At 38.3% G+C, this 27037-nt stretch overlaps 1 protein-coding gene across 1 annotated transcript in view; it reads right to left on the bottom strand.

Annotated features, from left to right (window-relative positions):
* Positions 1-1878: 1878 nt before the first annotated feature.
* Positions 1879-27037, bottom strand: part of LOC139725068 (anaphase-promoting complex subunit 5-like) — a 104497-nt gene continuing 79338 nt past the window's right edge. The window contains exon 17 of the mRNA XM_071636156.1: positions 1879-2284. Within this exon, the coding sequence (XP_071492257.1) occupies positions 2156-2284 (129 nt within the window). The 3' untranslated portion in view covers positions 1879-2155. The remainder of the gene's footprint in view (positions 2285-27037) is intronic.

Here is a 27037-nt window from a genome sequence, read left to right as displayed (position 1 = left end):
AGTTGGATTACCTTTTTTTTGATACGCTCTGTATGCAATCATGGAACATTGCTGTATTGTGAAGACAAAATCGTCAATACATTGTAGTGTAATTTAATGTCATTACCCTTCAGTGTCTACAGTGAAGCTCTTCTCTGAATTACTTTGATTAAAGTTCCTATAAGAAATGCAAAGTCACACAAAATGTAAACATCCCTTCTAATTTGATTTTATTCAGACAAAATGGGCAATCTCACACACTTGTAGAGGAAATACATAGGCATATAATTATACACAAACACAAGAGCTCTACATGAAAACATACACATAAAACAGGAGTACTTAGAACGGATGGCTGGATAGCCAAACAGTTCTTGATCTGTTATAAAGCAAATCGATATAAACCTGTAAAAAAAAAAAGAAACTAGGTTACACAATAATAAGAAGGGCATTTAAGAAATGTGTGCATTTCCTGTATTACTGCAGAAGACATCATATTCTCACTTTGGATACATCTTCACAAATGAGAAGATCCCATTCACTGGGGTGGAGTAGTGAATTCACAATGCACTGGATACTAAATCACGTCTGAAGACATTTACCATTCCAATCCAAGCACAGTCAAACCTGTCTATAGCAGCCACCCCAAGGAAGAAAAAAAAAAGGGGGGGGGGCATCGTAGACAGGTGGCCACTACAGGCAGGGTTGGCAACATGGCTTTTCTAGGGGGGGGGGGGGTCCTGTTCAGTGGTTACATACAGCAGGTGGTCGCTATAGACAGGTTTGACTATATGTGTACAAACATATCCACACATAACACGGATGGGAGCTCTTTCTCTGGTTTCAGCACAGTTGTAACTCAGTTTATCCACATGCACTTTTAGTCAAGTGTGCAGCAAAGATGCTTACTCAATAAAATCTTATTTTCAATCCTCAGAGTATTTGAAAAAAACTACTATTTCCCCTATTACAGCTTTTTTCTTAAGGGATTCTAATCCATAAGACAGAATAATTTATGTTAACATAAACAATGGTGCGAGTCCTAGATAACAATTTTTGGAACCCATCTCTACAACAATCTTTCCTCCCTATTAACAATTTAAATTTCATTTGTATTCCTTTTTCCTATCTATTTTTTTTTTTTTTGGGGGGGGGGGTCTTTTTAAGTCATTGATGTTTACAGTCAAGTTTACATGAATGGACATGACAAGGCAGTTCTTCCCCTCAACTTGCCTAACTAGCAAAATTTAAAGTATGTTTCAACAAAACTTGCACCCATATTAGAATTGCTTCCAGATTTGAGAAGGATGTACTGATGTCCAGTTGTTCTGTGTTGAAATGTATTAGCACTTAACTAACATACAATTAGGCTAATAGAACAATTACTTATACTGGTGAAAATTGCATTATTTTCCAACAAATTGACCAATATGTGATCAGTCTAGGTCCAAGAATATTAGGGTGTAAGAGTGTATATTCACTGAGATCCATACTGAAACAATGATAACAAATTTAAAGTGCTTTGTGAGAAGGAGGATAGACAGTACACAAAATGCTGTGTATACATACATGCATCATAAAAATATTTTTCTAACAAAACTATGGAAGTCTTACTAAACACAAGTTCACTGTACACATCAGGTTATCATAAGTAGCTTCCAGCAGCAAGGACTCACATTATGTCAGGCACAATAAGCTTCATGACCATTAAACATATTTCCATCAAATATCAGTTTATTTCTCTTTGTATCCATAGACAGAAAAATTCACCAGCCTTGCATGAGCATTCACTTCCACACAAATTTGTGAAATAAGGCACAAAGCACGGGAAATGCAAAATAAAGATTTAAGTCACAAAAACAATTGACATATTCAATTTTTAAAATGGTTGCGCTCTCCTTTAACAAATCAGATACACTGTAATTCCTTTTGGGAAAGAAAAGTGCACAGAAAACCTACTGGTACTCTGTTGTCAGAATAGCATGTATGATCAGTAAACAACCAAAACTGAGTGCAGCTTAGACATGTATACCTAGTTACAAAATAAAATGGACTGTAGTTCTTCATATGCATGATCAATGATTTCTTGCTTCAGTGATGACATTCAGTTGAAATTTCTGCAAGCACATTCAGGCAATAATTTATTGCACTGTCAAAGAGCTGCAGGTAGTAATAATCACACAACTGGCCATAGGATCTGGAGAGCAGAGGTCTGAAAGATGGAATATTGCTCATCCAGGGAGCAAAAGAGCAGGGCACTCTTATTTCTCTCAGATGTGTAGCCTAGCTCATTGTAGATGTGAGCCTGTAAATGAGACAATCAAAATAAGACAATAAATAGAGAGACTAGAAGAAAGGTTTAATCATACAGGTACATAAAAAATGGCACAGCATGGAAAAAATACAAGGCAAATTGAACCTACAACCAACAACATGATGGATAACGGGTGAAAAACAATACTTAGGATATTTGCTCCCTACACATGGCCCTATTTAAAATGGTGTCATTCACATATAGGGCCTATAGGCAAAATGATTGGGATCAATATACCAAGACTTTCAGGGTCCATTCAGACAGACTGAAATATGCCGCGAATTCCCAATCGTGAAATTTTGTCGATCTAACTGTGCATGCCCAAAATCTACTGAGCTGGTGACCCTTGCCTGTGGGCTGTTGTGATGTGTGTTTTAAATGATGGGATAAAAAATCTCCAGATTATTTGCTTGTCCCAGGGGATATTGTTGCAATTTTGAAATATTCATAATATTTCTTGGAATAAATAGCACTATCAACCTATTTGATGAGATGTTCATATCCATACTAGCAAAATCTTTAGATTCGGATCGAGTCGTAATACTTGTGACTGTATCTAGTTAAACACTTCAGTGTGGATTTCAATAATGTCACTATCATAAAAAACAAAATATTGTCCTTTTCCATTTTTCCAAAAACAGAGCGCATAAAATTGTACACAAATTGCCACACAGGTTGATGTTGCTGTCTTAAATTTCTTTCAAGGTATTGATTCCATAATCTTGGAGGATGTGAAATGAACAGATATCTTTGATATGTCTGTGCCAAGTCACAAAACATACATACATACATTATACATACATACATACAAACATACATGTATTACATATATATATATAACTCTGGATGCAGCTTAATAGAGACATTGTGTAGATAAGCGTTGTCAGCAGTAAAACATGCCATTGAATGGGATTATAGTTGAAAACGTTAAGGAAGCACAAATTGTCTCCCTAGGGTTGTGTGTTTCTTTAATAAAGTATTCATGAGCACGAAATGTCTCTCTAAAGCTGAATCAAATACACACATACACACACACACACACACACACACATCAGTATTCTTCAAAAAAAAAAGAGATTCAATACTTCTGATAGGACACATAGAACAAATGAGGGGCTATACACAGGGGAAATCACACGAGGCAAACATTATGTACATAATTATTTTGAGATGCCTCTTGCACGCCACGTTTGAAAACCAATTACAGTTGAACCTCTCGTATCCGGACAAGACGGGACCAGGGCTCATCCGGATAAGGGATTTGGCCGGATACGGGAGACTCAATGCTTTCTACACGTACATATACATACACATGTACTGATGTAGCCCATTGTAGTACCACATGTAGTAATGTGTATACTGCAACCTTTTCATTGTTACATTTGGGGATGTTTGGGGATGGTAAAATGTCTGAAGGTAAGCAATTTGGAAGGAAATTTGATGTAATGTATGTTAATCATGTTGGAAGTAATATGTAATTCATGTGTGTTTGTATAGGAATTCTCAAGGAGTTGGGAATCCCCCTTTCCTTCCGTAATTATTAAAAAAAAAAAAAAAATCACGGCGAGATTGCGTCCGTATAATAGAGAGATCCGGATAAAGGGAGGCCGGATAAGAGAGGTTCCACTGTAACATGGTCTACACTTCCTTAATTTCTGTAAACTCTCTTCATCAGATTTCCTCTGATCAGTTACTTTTGTTTCATTGTGTTCATATTTATCAAGAGTACACTGTCCTTCAACAAGAAGATGGAAAAGACAAGATACAAAATGGCGTAAAAACCCATCAAAATATCTGAAGATTGAAGATGTTCAGTGTTTAAACTACTACTACCTTGAACTGGCTAAATTGGATCAATGAATTCTCACAAGGCATGGATCACAGTGAATTATTAATGACATACTGTATTCACGGCAGAGTTTCATGGCTCAAGGGATACACAATTCTTCTCTGGAAGAACAAAATCATTCATGGTACTAACAACAGCTTTGAAACATTAAGTTACGTTCAGATGACAAGCCCTAACCTCCAGGTTATGAAACCTTGAGGTTAAACTCCTACCCCTTTGAGTTCGTTTTTTTGTGTCCAAATGGTGTTTAACTACGAGTGGGGACCCCCTCCCCCTCCCCCTCCCCCCTCCCCCCCCGCAGCTTGTGGTTACAGCTCTAACCCTGAGATATCTTGTGGCTCTTAACATTGAGCTAATCTCGAGGTTAGCTCACTACAAGTGCGTTTACACAGTCCCTAACTACAAGCTTAACCTCGAGATTAAGGCTCGTTGTCTGAACGTAATAGTACGGTCTGCTATGTCGAAATATTGGATCCCGTGAGATTTTCGTGCCAAAATTGATTTTTTTAGCTAACTTGGTCAATTTGGGGGTGCTGAATCAAAAAAACTTTGGTTCCATTTTTTTCGACCACGTCTTCAGCGGCCATTTTGAATTTCAAAATGGCCGCCATAGCAAACTGTATTTTGACCCAGTTCTCATAATGTGAGCAGCATAGAAGGTTAAAATTTGATGCAAAAAGCATGTTTATGATGTCAGACATTCTGATACACCATTTCATGATATTGTAGATTGTTTTGATACAATTTGAGGGCTGCCATCTTGAAATAAAAAATGGCCGCCATAGCTAAATGTATTTTTACCTGTATCTCAGGTTGTAAGCATCATGGAAAGTATATTTGGGGCAAAAAGCATGCTTATGGTGTCAGACATGCTAATATAAACATTTTTGTTTTAAATGGTGGATCATTTTGGTTGGTGGCCATCTTGAAATTCAAAATGGCCACCATAGCAAATGTAATTGGGCCTATATCACATATCGTATGCAGTGTGTAAGGTTCTAACTTGGGGCAAAGAACATGCATGTGCTATAAGACTTTCTGAAACATCTTTTTTCTGAAATGATGGTCCATGTTGATATCATAGGTGGTCATCTTGAAATTCAAAATGGCCGCCATACCAGAATGTATATTTATTTTGACCCATATTTCTTGTTGTACACAATACAGACAGTTCACAATTCGGGCACAAACTGGCCTTATGATGTTGAACATTCAGATGCACTTTGATCCCCTTCTTAAAATTGCAGATCATTTTTGAGGCTGCCATTTTATCATTCAAAATGGCTGCTTTTCAGCTAATATCTGTGGTTAAAAGCAACTTTTAGGCATATCAGTGTTTATGGTTGTGTATATTGTACATTCTTTTACAAACACACACACACACACATAATTATATACATTCTATGATAATGGATTATTCGCATTGGCTGCCACTCTTGAAATTCAAGATGGGTTTCGACCCATTTATTAGTGCTGTAAGATCTTTACCCTGCAAACTCAAGCATGCTGGAGCGCTTTCATGTAGGACCTATGTGTAAGTCAATCACTTCAATAATATCATTATTGCATAGGCGGGACTGCTTCCTGCAGGTACACTACCATGTTGAAATGCAAAATGGCCGCCATGGGAATCATTCCTTTAAGAGCATTGCATTTGGGTAAAACTTAAAAAATAAATAACTGTGTGTGAGTGACTAAATGCCCCCATTTCAGACGATTTGGTTGTAGAGTTTAAATAAACGATATTAGTCGTGTACTAGAAAATTTATCGGAAATTTACTTTAATAGTTAATGTTTTCTAGGCTCATTCCCTGCATGTGTTTTTGGAGTCACAGCACTTGTATAGGGCTGTACACAGGGGAGAATTGGTTCTAAATTCTACCAGAAACAATGACTTATGTATTTCTTGCCATATGAACATGACAATGAATTCTGTGGCTAGAGTTGGTGTAGGAAGCTCAAAGCATTTAATTGCACAGTTTATGTATACTAGTATCCACTGGAAATAACTCACAATGTAGCATATTATATTCCCCTGTAAGTAGAGGCACAAATTAGGTTGTGAAGGTTTATGATTCAAGGCTTAGAGAATTCTTGATCCATCTGCTCTTTGAGATATCGTCAAATTTTCAACTTCAGCCTGCGCCATGAAAGGCATGACCAAACAGACCTTTGTTTTTCGCAACAATTTGCAGAACATAATCTCTCAACAATGTCAATCGTACTTTATCATCTCCTTATCCAGTGATGGAGCAGACAACATGCGATTCAGTATTAAAAGTAAAGCAAAGATCCAATAGGAGAATGAAAATTTCAGTGTCTATACGTAATAATCATCAATATCTCTGAAATTCCCTGTTGCTCTTGAAGTGGCATCTACTACATGCAATGGAATGAGGATATCTGCTTCCTTTTTGTGACGGGTGACAGCTCCCATGGCATCTTTGATGAATCCTTTGTTTCTTTTTTCCCCGTTCTTTGTTAGATGGAATTGACTGATCAGTATTTCAACTTTCAGGCTGATTAGTTGGCTCAGTTTTGTGGGTTTCTAAGGCATGGGTATGAAAAATGAACCTTTGTTAGTGAGAATGGGGAGAATGCCATAAAATTATGAGATGAAGAGTGATTGTGGAATTATACAACAGTAGAACTTATAACTTCCGATAATTGCGTCGTCCAGTAAAGACTGAATAATGACAGGTCTATCAGACTGTTGTATCGGTAGAAGTGTTAAAGAAGGAAGTGGTCCTTTATAAGCTGAATGACTTTTGATCCAATCTTACACGGTGTATTGCAAGAGCTGAAAGTCTGGCCTTTCTTATTGTATCCGAGACTGATTTTTTTTTCAATTCTTTCAGATACAAATTCTTTGTACAGAACATGAAAACTTCCCTTTCCCTTGAATGTGGGATACCTGATAGCCAAACACCACATTCATCAGTTTTAATGCATTGGCAATTTTTTAGATTACCCTCATGTGATGGTGTTCTAAATTGTTGAGGAATTCTGATGCATCCGAAGTGTTACAGAACTGAGCTATTATTGCTCTTTGTAATAATAGTTTTAGAATCATTGATGGTACAGCAGTAAGCATCTTGGAAGTCTTGATTGAGGATGACCCACACAAGGGCAATCAGGAAAAACCTACCCGGTACTCATTGGCATTCCTTATTCATTCTGTGTTATTCCAGAAATACATCCAGCAATTATGAGCTCCCTGATGAGTTGTTTCCTTTTTATGGTCAACAAACAAGCTTGTGAATGGGATGTCTGGTAGGATGACCATGGCATTTCTTGCCATTGCGAGACTTTTCCTTGTTTGTCTTCATTCTCTCAAGGCAGCATCAAGTTTTTGAAGATCACCTTTAATCGTATCAATGCTTGCTTGTGTACAAATACTCATAATAACTGGGATTAAATAAAACTATTAACGAGGTTCCACGACACCAAATAATGTTTTGCCTGAGAGGCAAAAACAGATCTCTTGTACGCGAACCACATACCCTCTTGGCTATTATGGGACTTGCCCAAACTTATGGGTAGTGGTATGGGACCCCCTCCCCTCCCCACCCCCCTCACACAGTTTTTGCCCCTCAGAATGGCTTGATGACGTCATTGGAACTTCGTCCGTACAGTCTGAATTTATGGCGGCCATTTTGAATTAAGAGATGAATTCGGTCTAACTATATAGGACAAGTTTGGCAAATTCATCTAAGGCGCTTGCCACAGTATCACATGTTTTTCTATGGCCACCATCTTAAATTTCAAGATGGTGGCCTATCTAATGATCCACAATAGGAAACAGCTGTACTGGAACATTTGACACCACAAACATGTGCATTACTGAAAATTTGATGCTTCTACAATAATTGCAACATGAGATACAGGTAAAAATGCTATGGCGGCCATTTTGAATTTCAAGATGGCAGCCTTTAAATTGTATTAAAACAGTCCACAATATCAGAAAATGATACATCAGAGTGTCTGATATCACAACCATGCATTTTGCACCAAATTTGAAGCTTCTACAATGCTCACTGTATGAGATATGGTTCAAAATACTGTGTGCTATGGCGGCCATTTTGAAATTCAAGATGGCAGCCTACTAATTGTATCAAAACAATCCACAATATCAAAAAAAGATATACCAGAGTGTCTGACATCACAACCATGCATTTTGCACCAAATTTGAAGCTTGTACAATGTTCACTTAATGAGATATGGATAAAAATACCGTTTGCTATGGCGGCCATTTTGACATTCAAAATGGCGGCTGAAGACGTGGTCGGAAAAAATGGAACCAAAGTTTTTTGGATTCAGCACCCCAAAATTGACAAAGTTAGCCAAAAAAATCAATTTTGGCACAAAAATCTCACGGGATTACATAGTAGCCTCTACTATAACTATTAATGCACCCTTTCTTGGCCTCTACTAATCTCTTGAACAGCATCCCGAAAATCAGCCATAGATATTGGTGTAATCATTTGGCATGACCTTGCCTGCAGAAAAACAAAATAGCTATTAGACTGAACAAAGGACAGTGCCCCAACCAGACCAGGACAATTTTATCTCCACCAGTTTATGGTAGATTTATACAAAATAGTCTCTGGGATGGAAAGTCCTCGCATATAAGCCCTTTTTACACTTGTGTTTCTTAACCCCGTAATTTCTCTGACCCAGGACTATCGTTAGCCCTGTACCAATTTTTTCAGCTTTTTACACTCGCCAATTAGTCCCGTACTAAGCTCTTGTCCGGGGCCAAGGAGAAAATTGACCTTTTTACACTCATATTTCTTAGACTGGTACTTTCCAAACCACATGAACATTCATGATTACGCTGTGCACTGTACACGTACACGCACGCACCGACAGCACTTGATTACCTTGTTTCTGATTGGTCAGTGGCGGTCGGACTTCGTCTCCGTCGCTTAGCCCCGGATTATTTTTTCGTTCCGTTTACACTTGCTTGCTTGGTGTGGACCTTATTTTTCAGGGCCAGATAGTACCGGACTATCGGTGGGGCTAGCCCACTTTGGCAAAAACATGTGTAAACAGAAAGTGGGCTAAGGAAAGTCCGATACCAATGGTGGGGCTAAGCCCCCCCCCCCCCCCCCAGCCCCACCGTTGGTACGGGATTAAGCAAAAATTTGCAAGTGTAAAAAGCCCTTTAGTGTCTCTAAAATCAGGACACTGGTTATAAAAATACCCTGCTACAGAAGTACATTGCAGAGAGAAGATGCCATCAAGCAGAATGGGCCAGATGCATATAAACTATAGCACTTGCTTGCTGTCTGCAAGCAATTGCTTAGAGACCAAGCATTTGCATAAAACAGACATTTTGCTTGTTCTTGCTAGAAATTGCTTAGGATTTTCCAAGCTCTGTAAAATGAGCTTGAGCTTTTGCTTAACTGGGATGTTCCCTTTTAAGTATCAATTTCATATTCATAAAAGAAAGACCAAACTTGTGCAGGAGTGGTCATAAATCTACAAGAAATTACTCCTAAGTAGTGTAAGAGACTTTTATTTCAACGAAAGAAATGTACAGTGGTTAGCATGCAAAATGTGAGGAGAAACTGGTATGATGTCTGACATCTGTGGAGAGCAAGGAGACTTCTCTCCACGTGTGACCAACAGCTGCAGATCCGGGCTACTAAAAGCAGTAATGGGAATCAGCCGGTACAGGTGTGTGCATAGATGTGTGTGTGCGTCTCTGTGTGTGTATTTGTGTGTATAATTTCATAGCTCTTTTGCTATGTCAGGAAATGTTTTCGCACACACATACCCTTTCAAATACATGCTGTCACATCTGCCTTTGTTCTTGTGTTCACACAGGTGTGACGTCCCTTTTGTTAAAAACCCAAGCAATTGCTCGTGCAGGACAAGCAAAAGGTTATACATATGTATGGATTTCAGCTATTGCTTGAGCTCGATCTTTTACTAGACGAGCATGTGCTTATGCTTGAAGCAATTGCTAGTTTTTATGCAATTGGCCCAATGGCCCGAATTAACGAAGATGGTACAATTGAAACCATGGTTTATACCATGAACAATTTGTATGGAGTGCCAAGTGTTGCATGGCCTATTTCGTTTTATATGAAATCAGTCATTTCGTCGATGAAATGACTGATTTCATAACGAAATATGCTAGGCTTAGCATTTGAATGGTATCTTTCAATTTAAGTAACTGGCTAATGTATCTTTTTCTTTTTTTACATTCAGTAGCATCTTACAGTTAAAGAAATATAATTTCTACTAATTTTCTTCACATATCCAATATTCTTTGCACCCTATACAATTGATGCTTAAAGGGGACAGTGAATTGCTGCTGGCTATGTATGCTGTATTTCAGGACTGCTGCATACTTATTCAAAACAGTGCTGTCTTTTGTTAAAGCAATTTTTAAACACCTAATAAAGCACAAGACTTCCCCTCGACTTGGAGCATGGACACTCTTGTTTCTTGCCCTTCTCTATATAACACTTGAATCAACTAATAAGAAATTCAACATTAAATCTAAAATTTATAATGGCATTGTTTGCACATATACAAAACTACTGAATAAAGCAACCTATATAATATAAAAGACAATAGCAATTGTGATTGTGAGAGTCTATACTTCACATTACAATAGCAGGATATTGCTAGATTTAATACTTGTTTGTCAAAGTAGTCCATTGTTTCCCTGGTGGCAATTGTTTCCACTTGCCAAGAGAGCCATTGTAATAATACACTGAGGCATGCATGGAAACAGAACCATGAGACGGTTCCTGTTTTCAGGTAGTCACAGGTGGGGTTTATTTTTGTTGGCTGCTTGAAGTTTGACACTCTGGTAGGTTGCATCAAAAACAATGCAAACACTTGGTTACCATGTCAACAGTTGAGGGGAGAAGTTACAGCTATGATATAAATGCAAATGAAAAAAAGAAAAGAAATTAAAGCGATTGTATCATTAAAATAGTAAACCTAACTGTAGTAGATGATGAATTCAGTACGATTAAAGAACAGGCTTTAATATACAGTTGAACCTCTCGTATCCGGACAAGTCGGGACTGGGGCTCATCCAGATAAGGGATTTGGCCGGATACGGGAGACTCAATGCTTTATACATGTATACATACACATGTACTGATGTAGCCCATTGTAGTACCACATGTAGTAATGTGTATACTGCAACCTTTTCATTGTTACACTCATATCAGTAACAGACCCAAAAATAGAGGTTCGTGTTTGCAAGAATGAAATCATTTTTTTTTTTTTTATTCTTGGGATGATTTACCTAAATAATTATTAAGAAATGTATCAAGTAGATCTTGAAAATAAACAGTAGACGAGTCGACGAAACTACGCTTCAAAATTCGATCATCACGGCTCGGCAAAGTCAACTGTAGGTCGCCATTGTTAGATGGTCTCCCTCTCTCTCTTTGTGTGTGTACTGTGTGTGAACAATTTTTGAGTGTTCAATATCATTCGTTGCTCAGCCAATGACTCAAATTATAAAATGGGTTCAAGAATGTAGCCAATAGGAAGCGCTGAAATGAGTCACATGTGCTTTGGTTACTCAGTCCCATTGCACTGCGTGTTAAATCCTATTGCCGATTGTCTGTGCGCGCGGCGGCTCCTTTGAATTGCATGCATACGCGCTGTCAATCCTGTAAACAACTTCTAGTTCGGGCTGCCGGCCGGCCGGCCTTTCTTCCCTTGTGCATAACATGTGTGGCATGGCGTACGTATACGTACAGTGTACAGTAGACCAAGCGTTGTGGGACCGGACGCGTACATGGAGTCACTTTGAAGGGCAAATCCAAAGATTTAGCAGGTTAATTCTCACGCCGTTTTCAGAGTATGTTGTCTAGTAGGCCTATATGAGGAGTCTATATCAAGTCTTCAAGGTAAAGGGTGCATATTCTATGTAAAATAAGTAAGTTTTCATGCGGGAACTTAAGTGTCCGGAAACCCAACCCCCCATCATACTTATATGTGCGGGATTTCCGAGTGCGACGTGCGTAAATGTTTGGGACGAACATCTTCGGACGTCTTGACCCACAAAGGTACATGAAAAACGCTGAAAAATGCTGTTATAGTTTTCGAATTTTTGACCCATTTTATAAAACAAATGATGCACAGGATTAAATCGTGGCGTTAGTGGAGGCGTATAGTGCACTCTCGGGTATTTACAATGTAGTGCAACATGCACTCGGCTTCGCCTCGTGCATGTTTCACAATTGTAAATACCCTCGAGTGCACTATACGCCTCCACTAATGCACTCTATCCTGTGCATCATTTGTATAACAATGCATGTCTATCTAGTCATATCGAAGGCTGTGTATGGACCTATATGTGGCAATGCGATATGAGAGGACTCGAGCGCTTAATCTGTCCATGTTCTTGCGAAGATTTGGGGATGTTTGGGGATGTTAAAATGTCTGAAGGTAAGCAATTTGGAAGGAAATTTGATGTAATGTATACCATGTTGGAAGTAATGTGTAATTTATGTGTGTTTGTGTAGGAGTTCTCAAGGAGTTGGGAATCCCCCTTTCCTCCCGTAATTATTTTTTTAAAAATCACGGCGAGATTGTGTCCGTATAATAGAGAGATCCGGATAAAGGGAGGCCGGATAAGAGAGGTTCAACTGTACCTAATAATGTAAAATTATAAAATATCATGTGGTGCAGAATTTTTGCCAAGTTTACACTGTACTGACCTAGACTAGCACACAAATATATGTAATATTTGGGGGATACATCATCCAAATATACCAGGCCTGAGAGGTTCTCATTAAAACTATGTGCATGAGGTGACTTCAATAACACTATTTTCGAAGGGTGCAGACCCAAAGAAAATAGTACTGTTGAAGTCACCAAAGGCACATAGTTTAAGCAGTGCCTCTAACAATGGCCTGGTATATTTGTTTTATATCCCTCACAAATCATTTCAAAAGTAATAGCAAACTAAGTGGGATTTACTCACTGTTTACAGTTTGTGGTTGACCAATCAAAATAAAACAAGGTCATTTCTTCTTTGCCAAAATGACACTCACCACATGTTAACTAACATAGCCCTGTTGCTGCATTACCTATCTTCTCATGAAGTAAAGATGCCGCATTGGTGGAAAAACCATATTGTCTTCATGTCAATGCAATGAGCAGGATGTGATACCATCTCATACACTAAAAGATGCATGTCTGAGGTATTAGAAGTATGTTTAGCAAATCACCAGCAAAATATAGTTGTTTTGTTTTGTTTTTTTAATATTTCCCTAAGAAAATACTTGGAGTCTGATCGGATAAGGATTTTCATGGTGGAAAAAAATGTTTTGTCACTCTCAATGCTCTCGACCAATACGAGGACACAAAATAATTTGTGACGGATTAGATATGCACAGCAACAGTAAAGAATACATACATAAAAATTAGCTCAATGCCATGAAAATAACAAAAAACAACAATAAAAGTTTGCATTTTTATTTTGTCAAAGTTGCTCAAGAGCAAAGGTAAGTTCTTATTGACATATCAACATTTTATTTCACTACTTGGTAGTTATATATGATGATGTTATAAACTCACTGACTTGCTGTCACTTTTCATCCTGCTTACTTATTTCCATTTTATATCCAAGTTATTAATGTCCATCACGTCTAAAAAAAACCCACAGATTCAATGAAGAGTTACTTCTCTTTATCTTGGTGTTTGCAGTTGTTATGTCTGACCGTCCATGTTCTTTGCCTTGGTAACTCCAGATAATCTAGGAAATATAACGCTTAACCTAGATGTATAATGACCATACAAAGACAATGTGATGGGAACTGTGTCATGGAAGCACGTACAGGTCCAAGGAAAGACCTACCAGCAATGTGAGCATTGCTGTTCAATCTAGAATACCTACTACTAGTCACAAGTAAATCTTTGTCACATCTCAGGATCATTGGGGGTCACAATATTCAATTCTATCAACATCGGATGTGAGAATTTTGGCAAACAAGTTTATCTTTCTTGTCTACTTCATACTGACAAGGTCAGTGGGACCAAAAGTGCAATTATCCTGTATCACCACTTTCACATATGTACGCTAACTGGCCACAATCTTGGACCTGTTGGACATTGCTCATCATACGATTTTAGGAAGTTTGTGTTACAGGATTGTTATGGTTTAAATATGATTACTATCAGTAGCAGCATATTTCAGAAGCAAATCAGTATCATTATGTTTTGGGTTTTTTTCATTTAAAAAAAATCAAATTAGGTTCAGAAATATGAAGGCAATTTCCTAGTTTAGCTTTTGGCCTAACCTGTCAAGTCAAGGTCATATTCTGAATCTTACAGACTTAGCTATAGGCATGTCTTCAGCAGCCCGAAGTTAAAACTAGCGGGATATTTAGCGGTTTGGGAAAATAGCCTGATATTGCTCATTGATGTACATCTTCATCAGCTCAAAATGGCCCACTTTGGGAAATGAGCCCGAAATTTGATGCATGCGTACTTTGAATCATTACTCTGCTGAATAGTGCGCTATTAAAGTGGATATCCCTATGCAAGATCTCCCATTGAGATGTACCCCTAAATAGTGCGCTAGTTCACAAACTAGCCCAAGATTTTGGGGAAAATTTTCCCAATCAAATAGCGTGCTATTTGCGTCTTTACTGCACAAATAGCACACTATTTTGACATCGGGCTTTAGTTTCGTAACCCCAATATAGCATGATATTTTGAAACTTTCAGAAGGACTGATGAAGACAGGCCTTGTTGTTCCAAAGCACACGTAACAAAATTGGCCTATTTACATAAGTGATTAATCACACACTTCCCTTGGACAGAGCTATCTAGAACTTATACGGAAATGAAAAGAAAAAAGAAAAAAGAAAACTGGTGAAGGTTGTTGCTAATAAATAACATGTAATCTGGCTTCCTACTTGTTTTCTTGTTCAATGTATAATCAACTTTTTGTCTCTCTCTCTCAGATTCGCTTCCTACTGAATTTTCAACAGTACACTTAGGCTTTTCAAACATGCTCTTCCAAAGACGTGCCTTTACTCCAGACAAATGCACTCTATCTTAAAACAACAACAAGAACAACAAAACACTTTAACTGTGTCAGTCCTAATGGAAAAAGCATTATCATCACACAAAATACTCATGTTATTTGCTGTTTTCTGAAAACACAATTTCGGATTGCAATTTCCCTTTTTTTCAATCTTTAATAGTAAAGAGGGTAAGACAGTCCAACCTCCCTTCACAGTAATCATTTAATATGGATTCAGATTCACATGAAATAACTATGACATCACATTGCTAGCCATCAATGATACATGTCCTCATGAAATGCGCAATCATTTGAAAATGCACATCTTAAAGCTTAAATAACAGGCTAATGAAGTTACAAGACCACAAGATGATTTTCGTGTCAAAGAATGTGAACATGACAAGGCTCTGATGCATCAAAACAATGTTGGTCATAATAAAACAATATTCAAATGAAAGTTTAATCTATACATGAGAGTGGTAAAACTGATTTCAGGCTATAAGCCACTAAATGTTACACATTGTGCATAATGTAATTAATCATTTGAAGCACGAATGATGGATCCTGGATGATGGGATATTCAATTTTAGATACAAGAATATTGTGAATAGAGTATAGGGCTTACATACATGTAAGCAGTATTGTAAATCTAGATCACCACAAGTTGAAAGTCAATGCAAATGTGTGCTATAATATTAATATCATTTAATTTCATGCATTAAAATGAATCAAAGTATTGTCATGGGCTATGAGCTTTGAAACTATTACTGTAAAACGAGAAATTTTCGCGTGCACTTTAATTTCACGAATTTCGCGAGCGCCAAGATTCGCGAAATTAAAATGCACGCGAAAGTCCTTGTTTACACTGTATGCATTGAATGCAAGTGGCACTTCGCGAAAATTTCATGCCACAAAAAAGGCTGTCGGCTCCAATTCGCGAAAAATTCATGCCGCGAATATATCATGTTTTACAGTACTTGACATTTTTCATTGTTTTATCTTTTAATCTGGTTCTGACCTGACACGGGGCACAGTGCTAAATTAGAATGAAGTAATTTGCACTGATAGTGACTAGGAAAATAACATCAAAGTCAATAAGGCGACCAAATGTTTGTGCTTCTCTTGGAACTACAGAATTCTGCCACAAGAATGGCTTAACATTCTGATAAAGTTCATTGATCTTGACTACTAACTTTCTAGACTGACCCTAAACTGTGTCAGCACAAGAATATGTTTCCTGAAATTGGTTCATGCATATTTACATTCCTATGGACTTTCCCAGGAAAATTTACTCCTGAAAAAGAGTTTTAGCTTCAGTTCAGTGAACTCTCCATTTCCTTTTTCTTTATCACAGAATTTTACGTAGTGTCCAACCTCAGTAATCTGATTAAGTTGGGACCAATTATCATATAAGCGATATGGCTTAACACTGTAAGTGATTTGCTAAAATAATAGCACAACACTTTTGGCAAGTTGTATTTGGACAATCATCAATTTGTATGATATAAATCGCATGTTTCGTTGTTCACATGATGTTGAAATGAAATGAAATATGAGAAAAAATACCCCTACTTATTCATCTGCCCTTTTTTAGTCTGCTATCAGGCAAAGATAATTAAACAGCAGAGCTCTCCCCCCCCCCCCCATGTGTTTCTGATCATACAATCAGATGAGCTGTGTACTTTTCCTTCTAGGGACAGCCAGCACTTTATAGGCAGTATAAAGATACAATGTATCACATTTATTGGCCTTTTTGTCTGAACTTTGTTAATATTGCGAGTAAATTGATGGATGGTGTTTGATTTTATAAGATTTTTCGCTGAAAACACTCACAAATGCAAAGACAATCATGGGCTGCCCAATGTCCAGATGATAGAGAGATGAACAAAAAGGTGGTGGCTGGACAACTACTATAATTAGTCATTCCTAGCCTAAGTTCTAGCTGGAGAATTAGTTTTTAGTAAGAGTATGGTGACTTTTGACTATGACCTTCCGACCATCATTTCATGCTATACTTGAATCACAAAGAGTAGAAGAGCTGACCATTTTCTTAGAACATACAAACTTACATGCTCCTAACAAGGCATAAAATATCTATATCTCCTTTAAATCATTTCAATATACAAATGGTATATGGTATCATGACCTCTTCATGTGACTGTCATGCAGTTTCCTTCCTCACCTCATGTATGGGATCATATTTTGCAATAAGTAATGTGAAGAGAACAACTGATGTGGTACCTGGCCAAATATCACTCCTCTACTTACCAAGGGGTGTTTCAATTTGCATGGGCACATCACATTGTTTGCATTATATCTACAGAACACCCACTAACCATCTCTGTGAGATTTTCAAACTGACAGAACAAACATGTCAACTGTAAAGATACTTTATCTTGCCTTTCTAGAGTTCAAAAGTTTACAAGATAATGGGATCTACTTTAATTGTTCTGCAAAGTAGTCCAAAGGTTATTGTAGTCCACTCAGGTTAAGATACTGCCTGATATGCATAACACATTACCATGTAGTTTTATACAATTGACTTAAAGAAGGAGACAGCTTTGAGAGCCATTAATCATTGCAACATATCTTTTATCTCCTTGTAATGTTCTATTAGTAAGGCATTACATGCATTTGACAAACACATTTACACTCGACAGTAGATAAGAAGCATGAAAATTAATGAGCTATACCAAAGAAGTTACTTACCCTGTACACTTAAAGGACAAGTCCACCTTCATATACATTAGGATTGAGAGAATGCAGCAATATTAGTAGAACACATCAGTGAAAGTTTGAGGAAAATCGGACAATCCGTTCAAAAGTTATGAATATTTTACATATCTGCGCAGTCACTGCTGGATGAGAAGACTACTATAGTGTATGATGTCACATGCGTACAACTATATAAGGAAAATAAAAAGAGAATTTCACAAAACTTTACTTTTTGAATAAAGTGCACATTTCTTCGACTTGCTATATATTGACGTATGTTAAGGGTAATATTATTCCCCCTGCCTTCTGAAAGAGAGAAGTCGAGTGTTCTTTTGTTATGCGAGAAAAATGGAAATATGTTGAATTTTCTTTATTCTTTCTTTATATCGTTGTACTCATGTGACATCACAAGCTTACTTAGTCTTTTCATCCAGCCGTGCCTGAGCAGAAACTTCAAAAATTCATAACCTTTGAACGGATCGTCCGATTTTTCTCAAACTCTCACTGATGTGTTCTACTAATATTGCTGCATTCACCCAACCCACATGTCTATGAAGGTGAACTTGTCCTTTGAAAGAAGACAAGGCAAGTGCCAAAATGTGTCTCGCCCATTTGCGCAGAAAAAAATTATATTTTCTAACTCCCAGAAGTTCATTGACCCTGCCTTTGACCTTTGACTTTGTGGTGACCTTCAAATCCCCAAGGGACATTTACCAGCCAAGTTTGGTCACAGACATAGGGATCAAAAGTTATGAGTCATAATTGAAATGCGCCGCAAAAACTTAACATTGGGTTCTAAAAGTTCGTTGGCCCATGTCTGTGACCTTTGACCTTGTGATGACCTTCAAATCCCTAAGGGACATCTACCATTCAAGTTTGGTCACAAACGGACAAAGGGAACAAAAGTTATGAGCCATAATTGAAATGTGCCGTAAAAACTTAACATTGGGCTCTTAAAGTTTGTTGACCCCTGTCTGTGACCTTTGACCTTGTGATGACCTTCAAATCCCTAAGGGACATCTACCATCCAAGTTTGGTGTGTTTACGATCAGCGTTTCTGACTAATCACGTTTGACGGGGAAGCATAAACGCAACAGCATTTCTATATGCGTTTATAGTGACGTCATCTAAACGCCTTTCCGGTTCACGTGAAAAAGCGCGCGCCCGGCCAGCCAGCTACCCTGGCCTGTGCAATTTTCCCATGTACTGTGCATACGCATGTCTTTTCCAGCTGCTCTCCCAGGCCAGGCCACCGATCGCAGTGCACGCCGCAATTTGACCTGCCTCTGCTGAGGTCAGCAAAGCAATCGCAAACACTCTTTCCAAGCATAAACAGTGCTCCCGTGAACGGCATTTTGAATCAGCGTTTTAAATCAGCGTTTCAAAACGCTGATTCTGCCTTCGCAAATTGAGCATAAACACACCATAGGAAATCAGGACCTGGCAGTTCTCCTCACCGTGGAAGATTTCTCCCAAAAGCAATTTGAACAATATCAACATAAATAGATATTTGCAGATATTGAGCATAGAATGGTGTATTCTCATGGTCGGACATCCGGGTATTTTGCGTGTCACGGGGTCATGGATAGCGGTGGAGTGAAAACAAACAGTCGCGTGAGCCTGGAGTGAAACGCTGTACGTGTTTTCTGCCGGGGCGCCCCGCGAGCATAGCGCTAGCGCAAGCTGTGCTACTGTAGCTGTGCGGGCGGTAGGATTAGGCCCTAGGCCTACTCTAAATTAGGCCCTACCCTAAGTACTACAGTACTAACGTTAGGCCTATAGACCTACCTGAAGTTTCTATGAGGTACTAAGTAAGCGTAGATATCGGGGTAGGGCCTACTCAAAGAGGTTCTACTGCACATCTGGCCATTTTGTCGGGTCGTTGATCCAGAGTCTTGTCACGATTTCATACGGGCACAGGTCCAGTCCGGCTGCCTTCAACTTGGCAAAATACCGGGACCGATTGATTGACAGGATCCAGATTTTTAGAATATTGCTGGCAAGACATGATGCATGTATCTCATGAATGATGGCACAAATGACAAAATGAATAATGAAAAACAGTCCCCATGTCTGCGTAGTCACCGCGTAGAGTTGCCCATCTAATAATACGCGTCGCACATGCACAACATGCAGTATGCGCATTGTGCAGGCTTATAGCGCTGCAAGCTGTTTGTTTTCACTTCAGTCAACCGGAAGTGACGTGTAGCCGACCGCAAGAATAGTGCCAAGGTTACAAGTCATTACTAGGTTTTACAGTGCTTGAATGTTATACCAAATTAAGATACTCGTACCTCACAATGAAAAACTTGGTCTTATAATGCATATGATTGGAGTGTATCAATGCTTCTGATGTTCATAAACATCATTGAAGTCAGGGTGAGAAACAGGGCAAGTTCAGAAGCTCTCTCATCTTCTTATTTGTGTTGTAATCAGATAAATGTTTTACTTCATATGAAACCCCTAACAAAAAATCCACTTTAAAGTTGCACAGGTTGATTTTTCCACTAGGCCTGAAAACACCATTTTGGGTCAACTCATGTGTTTGGAGGTTTTGGTGTTTTCTGATAGAATCAATAATCTTCCATTTTAAATTGAAGTTTGAAAGCTTGAAATTGAATACAAAAAGTCTTATTTCTTAAGTTTTTGTCTGAATGAACAGTCTAAAGTAATGTAAATAAACTGCAGTGCAGTCAACCAGGTGCCTCCATTTCTCACACAATCACGATGTTTGTAATAAATTCACAAACAATCTTGACAACTCAGCTATGACAGCTCATAGATGAGATCAAAACTTTACAAATCCATAGCTTTTGAGCTGATTTTCCAATCTCCTCATACTTTACTTACATGTAATACAGTTTGACCTCGATTATCCGGCCTCCTTTTATCCGGAAATCTCTATTATCCAGACGCGTTCACGCAGTGAAGGACTTTTTTTTTTCATCCAAAAATTGAGAAAAAACAGTGACTTTAAACTCAATTAAAATTTCTACAAAACTCACACGATTTACCTACAATATTCCCGACAGAACTAACATAAATTCACACCACATTATCATTGTAAAAGTAAGCAGTCATGACCTGTAAATTCACCATAAGAACACGGATGGAAAACCTGTCAGTAAATCACGGCAGTTTTGCGGGGCACGCTACCTGCCTAGCTGCCAGTGCACTGGGACGGCAGCTTGGACGGCAGCTATACATTAACATTGTGTCTCCCATATCCGGCCAATTCGCTTGATCCAAATGAGCGCCGGACCCGACATGGCCAGATAATCAAGGTCGAACTGTACTAATATTTTCACTAAATACGCATATACATTTGTATACTTGGGGATAAATTTCTATACTGCAACTTGCCTTTTTTCATATACCCTCCATAATACTTAAATTTCAGATTTTCATTTTACAGATTTAAGGAATAACAACATTATGTAGAGGACAGTTAGTAATATTTACTGTACAGAATATTCTTCCATTTCCCTTGCAGATATATATGTGAAAAGATTATATGAGCAAATTTGTACACATTGTAAACCTTTATTTCACAACATTATCATTTGACACGCTCATGGTATTGTACTGCTGTGCGTGTTCGGCATCAGCATGACTGTGTGTGTGTGTGTGTGTGTGTTTGTGTGTGGGAGTGCGTGTGTGTGTGTGTGTGTGTGTGTGTGTGTGTGTGTGAGTGTAGTACCTTGTGAGTATCTTGTGAGTTTGACTGCCTCACAATTGCGGAAGTAGTTTACTCTACAAGATTTTCAAGAAAATATACTGTTACCATGGCAATGCCTCATCAGGTACGTAACACAAAGTGTGCCTTGCATATTAAACTATACCTGTAGATCATTATACATACCAAATTTGAAAGAAATTGCTTAAACACTGTGGAAGTAGTAGCTTCACAAGGTTTCTGGAAAATTGTAGTTGCCATGGCAATGCTTTCTCCAACAAACACAAAAATATGTCATGCACATCTACACCTCAATATCATCATGTACTCCAAATTTGAGTTCAATAGCTTCAAAATTGTGGAAGTAGTTCACTCCACAAGATTTTCAAGAAAATACACTGTTACCACGGCAATGCCTTGTCAGGTACAAACACAAAGTGTGTCTTGCATAACTACATCTGTAGGTCATTATGTATACCAAATTTGAAATAAATCGCACTCCACAAGGTTTTGGGAAATTTTGGTTACCATGGCAACGCTTTCTCCGACAAACACAAAAAACATGTCTTGCACATCGACTACACCTCAATGTCATTATGTACCCCAAGTTTCATCAAAATTGCTTTAAAACTGTAGGAGTTCGCAACGCAAGATTTGCAATCGACCGCCCGACCACACGCTGATTCCTATGTACCCCTTAGTATATACACTTCATGTATGCGGGGTTATAAAAATATTTAATCCTGTGGTCTAATACAATCTGTCAACTCTTCCTAAGATCCAGAACATTTTGCTTCCCAGTACTCTGCAAAACATACTGTCCTCGTGCTGAGGACAGCACGTGGTAGTTTATGTGAAGAGGACAAAGTGCATGGGGGGAGGGGGGGGGGGACTTTGAACTTTAAATATCATCATGAACTGGGCTTTGGTCAATAGCTATTCACACACTTGAAGTAAACTGTATGAGGTGACTGGTAACCTTGATCAAACACACTGTCAGTCCCACATAGTTAGGTTCACAAAATGTATTCAATTATAAAGATTAACTTGAAGTTTTGACCTCAAAAATTAGCTTGTAGTTAAGCCTCATGTAGATACACTTGAATATTAGCACTCTTTACAATTGGTCAATGATTAGAACTACAGAATTCTCGCGGTTCATGCTCTATCCACGAACCACAAAGGGTTCCCACTTGATGTGTGTGAACATACATACTAATCAACAAACTTGAAAGTGTTCCCGCATTTACATTAGTCGCCTCATCACAGGGAAAGTCCCATGCCACAGGATGGTTCAACAACTATACTAGGTGCTTGAAGCTATAGCAAAACTCAATGAACTGTAATACTGCACCAAGCAAACTCACAATTAAGCAATTACATAGAAATAAAAACAGCTACCCACTGTAAAAGTGGATATTTTCGCGTGACTAATTTTTCGCGCTCGGCCGGGTAAGAAGAGTTTCGCATGTTTTTAATTCCGCGGTATCAAGACATCAACCACTGGAACATATGGCAAGCAAAAATATTCACGTGTTTTTATTTTCGCGCTAGTTTCTGGCTGCGCGAAATGCGCGAAAATTTCAACACCACGAAAATTTCCACTTTTGCAGTATCCTGTACTTTATATAGAATTTTGGATTATGCAGCCTGGAAAAAAGACTTAAAGCTCTATCACTTCTGATTCTAGAGAAGAATATTATTGAATATTCCTTAATTTAGGAGGTTTGGGCCCCCTGGGTCCCCCAAGGAAAGCATGGTGCCCATTCAAACACTGTGGCACATTCCTACACCTGATGACTTAAGATACTAAGAATACCTGAAATAAATGTGGGAAAAATATCTAAAAATGATATTTTTATATATTTTGATAATAATTAATAATAAGTTTAAAAGTATTTAGGATGAATCCCTTGACAAAATATACCTCATTTGGAGGCTGGACATGCTTTCTTTTAAATTTAGGGGGTACCAATTTTTTTTTTTTTTTAATTTGCAGAGTACATCCAAAAGAAAAAAAAATCATACGGCAAACCATAGTGTGCGTGTTTGTTTGTTTGTTTGGTTTTTTTTTTTTAGTAGAAAACCCCAACATGCAAATTTCATGGACTGGAATGAAACAAGTTGGTAAACTTAAATATGATACATGACAGACACTGAATCTTCTTGTAATCTTCTTCTCCTTTTTTAAATAGCTTGTAATACGTGCCCTCAATGAATTTTAAGTGATGGAACCTTGACTGCAAAACAGATTGCTACCGACTGACCCATTTCACCGAAGTGGCAGTTCTGGACACAGTGAAGTAGTTATCACATTTGTCCTGTAACTTCTACCTCAAAACTAGATCACCACCAGTAGTGTTTGCTGGTCAGGCTATTGCATGCATCGGGACTGCTGAGTCAATAACTTGTTAGGCATTTTACACATTTATGTCAAAAACATAAACAAAGCCTTGCAAGCTTTCCCATCTGCCATACATCACATTCATTTTGTTCTTTTTTATATAATTAGACATTGTTAATTTTAGTAAAGCAGATGGGGTGTTAACAAGGGTATCATCATTATACAACGCTAACTTGCATCACTGATAAAGATACAACTTATTTGATCTTAAGACTATTCACACATTGTGTAATCTTCAATGATAGTATTAAAGTGTTTCTCAGTGAGCATTTACTCAAGTGATATAGATCAGAAATGTAGTTCAGAAGTTCCATTCTTAGGTGGTATGGGAACATACTCATGCCGGTGTGCATCTATGGGAAGTTTTTAGGAGTGAAGTTTGACCACAGTGTTGTTGATAACTCTGCTTACACAGGCTGTTAACCAGACCATTCTGTGGAGGGTAGCCTATGTTGTTGGAATATCCATGATATTTGAATGGAAGTAATCTCTTGATTAAAAGTCCAAAGATAACCATGAGAACATTAATACACCCATTCACAGATGCTGAAAGTAGATGGAGTGTTCAAACAAGCCGTGATTCAAATTGTGATTCAAATCACACTTTTTTAACTCTAGTTCACAAAAAAAAAGGAAAAAGAAAAATCAAGAAGGTTCATGAGAATGGAGTCACAACTGTCGTATTTCCTTTGAAGCCAGGTTTGATGCCTACGTACTGTAATTACCAGCACAAAGACACATTTTCCCTAGAAAGCAGCTGGTGACTATGCAATAAGACACAAGTCAATTGTTTTCCTATCTGCATGGCAGATTCAGTTTGGCACATGCTTCAAATATTTTTGAATAGCGATAACAAACATCTATAGCAAAGGAAATAAACTCCATTCTTTTGAACCTCCTTGGGTACACTTTCCCTCGACTTTTACTATAAACAAGGGTATATTATTCTCCTGCTTTCTGAAGGAGATAAGTCAAGTGGTCTTTTATTATGCTACAAAAGACAAAAATGTGGCATTTTCTTTTGTGTCTTCTTTATGTCATTGTCCTGAAGGGATGTCAAAAACTGTTGTAGTCTTCTCATCTAGCAGAGGCAGTACCAAAACTTTATAATTCATTTTTCCCCACAACTTTCAGTGATAAATTCTACTAACATTGCTGCATTGACTCAATCCACATGCATGCTTGGGTTTCATATTCTTTTAAAGGCAAAGTTCACCCATGTGTGGATTGACCTCAGAAAACACAAAGGCCCGAATTCACAAAGGTGGTACAATATTGTCCATGGTTTAAACCATATGGACAAAGACCATAGTTCTGTATGGGGCGCCAAGTGTCGCATGGCCTATTTCGATACGAAATCAGTCATTTCATCGACGAAATGATCGCGACGAAATGACTGACTTTGTAACGAAGTAGGCCATGCGACACTTGGTGCCCCACGCAAAACTACAGTCTTTGTCCATGGTTTAAACCATGGACAAGATTGTACTACCTTCGTGAATTCAGGCCAAAGTGAGAGGAGCCAGCTCAGTCACATCGACATACACACACTTTTTACTTGCGCACACACACTGTGAAATTGGGTGAAGTACCACGGGTACATCCTTTTGGATTCAGATAAACACATGTCCACAGGCAGTGTGTCTGGTGACCTTGCTACTGCTGTGTTGTGATGATGCATTTCCTGGGTTATCCCTAAAACACAGTCATCAAGCAATGGATGCTCTGCTCAACCATGGAGGGGGGGGGGGGGGGGTGGCAAGGCGAGGGCTTGTTCCCTTTAAATGTGAACTTGACCAGAAGCAAATACTCTTATTAGTAAAATCCTGTTATTTGAAAGTTATGACTGAATTCCTGTGATACGGTTTGTGATTTAGACTATATTTCCTCTATCTCATAAATAGAGAGCCAAAAGAGACTTGATGTTCACAGTGTTACTGCCCTTCTGATTTCAACCCTGAGTTTCAAAGTTCAATTCCACATCTTGTCCGATTTTAAAGTTAGTTGAAATCTATGTGCATGTGCAGTCATTATCTAGTACTGTATGAGGAACCAGAGCCTGTGTGAATCCTATTTCACTCAAGCCTGGTTGTGTGTTCTCATCCTCAGTGCTGTATGCATCACTAGCCGAGAGCATGCCCAAGCTCTGCTCCAATATGGGATTGATCTAGACTTTGCACTCAGCGAGGGCATGATACACATTGACCTATGAGTATTTGGCATAAATTTATGGAGGCATGTACAATGTATGTCCCCGGTGAAGATATGCATTCAGAGGGTGTGGTGAAGAGAACATGAAAAAATGTAAATTCCAGCCAGGGAGGTGATGCAGAAAGAGTGGAATCTCTACCCAATTTGTGCAAATCCATGCATAGGTTCTTAAGTATGATGATGGAATGCTAAGCATTCGACTGGATTTGATGTTCCATGCTCCAAGCCACCCTTCCATACTCGCTGGCCACCCTTCCATACTCGCTGGACACCCTTCCATAGATTTTTTTTCTTTTTTTTTTAATGCCTCCGCCTCGAAGTGGTGCCGGAGGCATTATGTTTTCGGGTTGTCCGTCCGTCCGTCCGTCCGTAATGAATTTTGTGGACAAGGTAACTATCAAAACCTGTTGAGGTATCCTAATGAAACTTGGCATGTATGTGTATTAGGGGGTGAAGTTGTGCCTATCAACTTTTGGGTGCACGTGCTCAAGGTCAAAGGTCAAAAGGTCAAGGTCAAATACATGAAATTTCACTATTTCCACCATATCTATGCAATGCCTGAAGATATTTTCTTGAAACTTAGTGTATACATGTATTACCCAATTTAGATTCTCTGGTGAAAGTTTGGGTCATGAGGTCAAAGGTCAAAGGTCAAAAGGTCAAGTAAAAGTATTAAAACTTCTTTTTTTTCTCTGTAAATTGGAAAATTGTTCAAGGTATCTTCATGGAACATAATAATGTACTGACTGGCAGTGATTATCTAGAGAATGTAGGGTTCATGGGGTCAAAGGTCAAGTGCAACACTTCAAAATTTTACTATTTCCCTCATGTTCATGCAATGCCAGCAGGATTATTTTTTTTTTAAACACTTG

Source organism: Diadema antillarum, unplaced genomic scaffold (genome assembly GCF_040938485.1).
Source record: "Diadema antillarum isolate AM-2024a unplaced genomic scaffold, OU_Dant_1.0 seq00000014_RagTag, whole genome shotgun sequence".
NCBI lineage: Eukaryota > Metazoa > Echinodermata > Echinoidea > Diadematoida > Diadematidae > Diadema > Diadema antillarum.
Note: the sequence above shows the minus strand (reverse complement) of the source record. Positions and strands in the feature narration are given on the sequence as shown.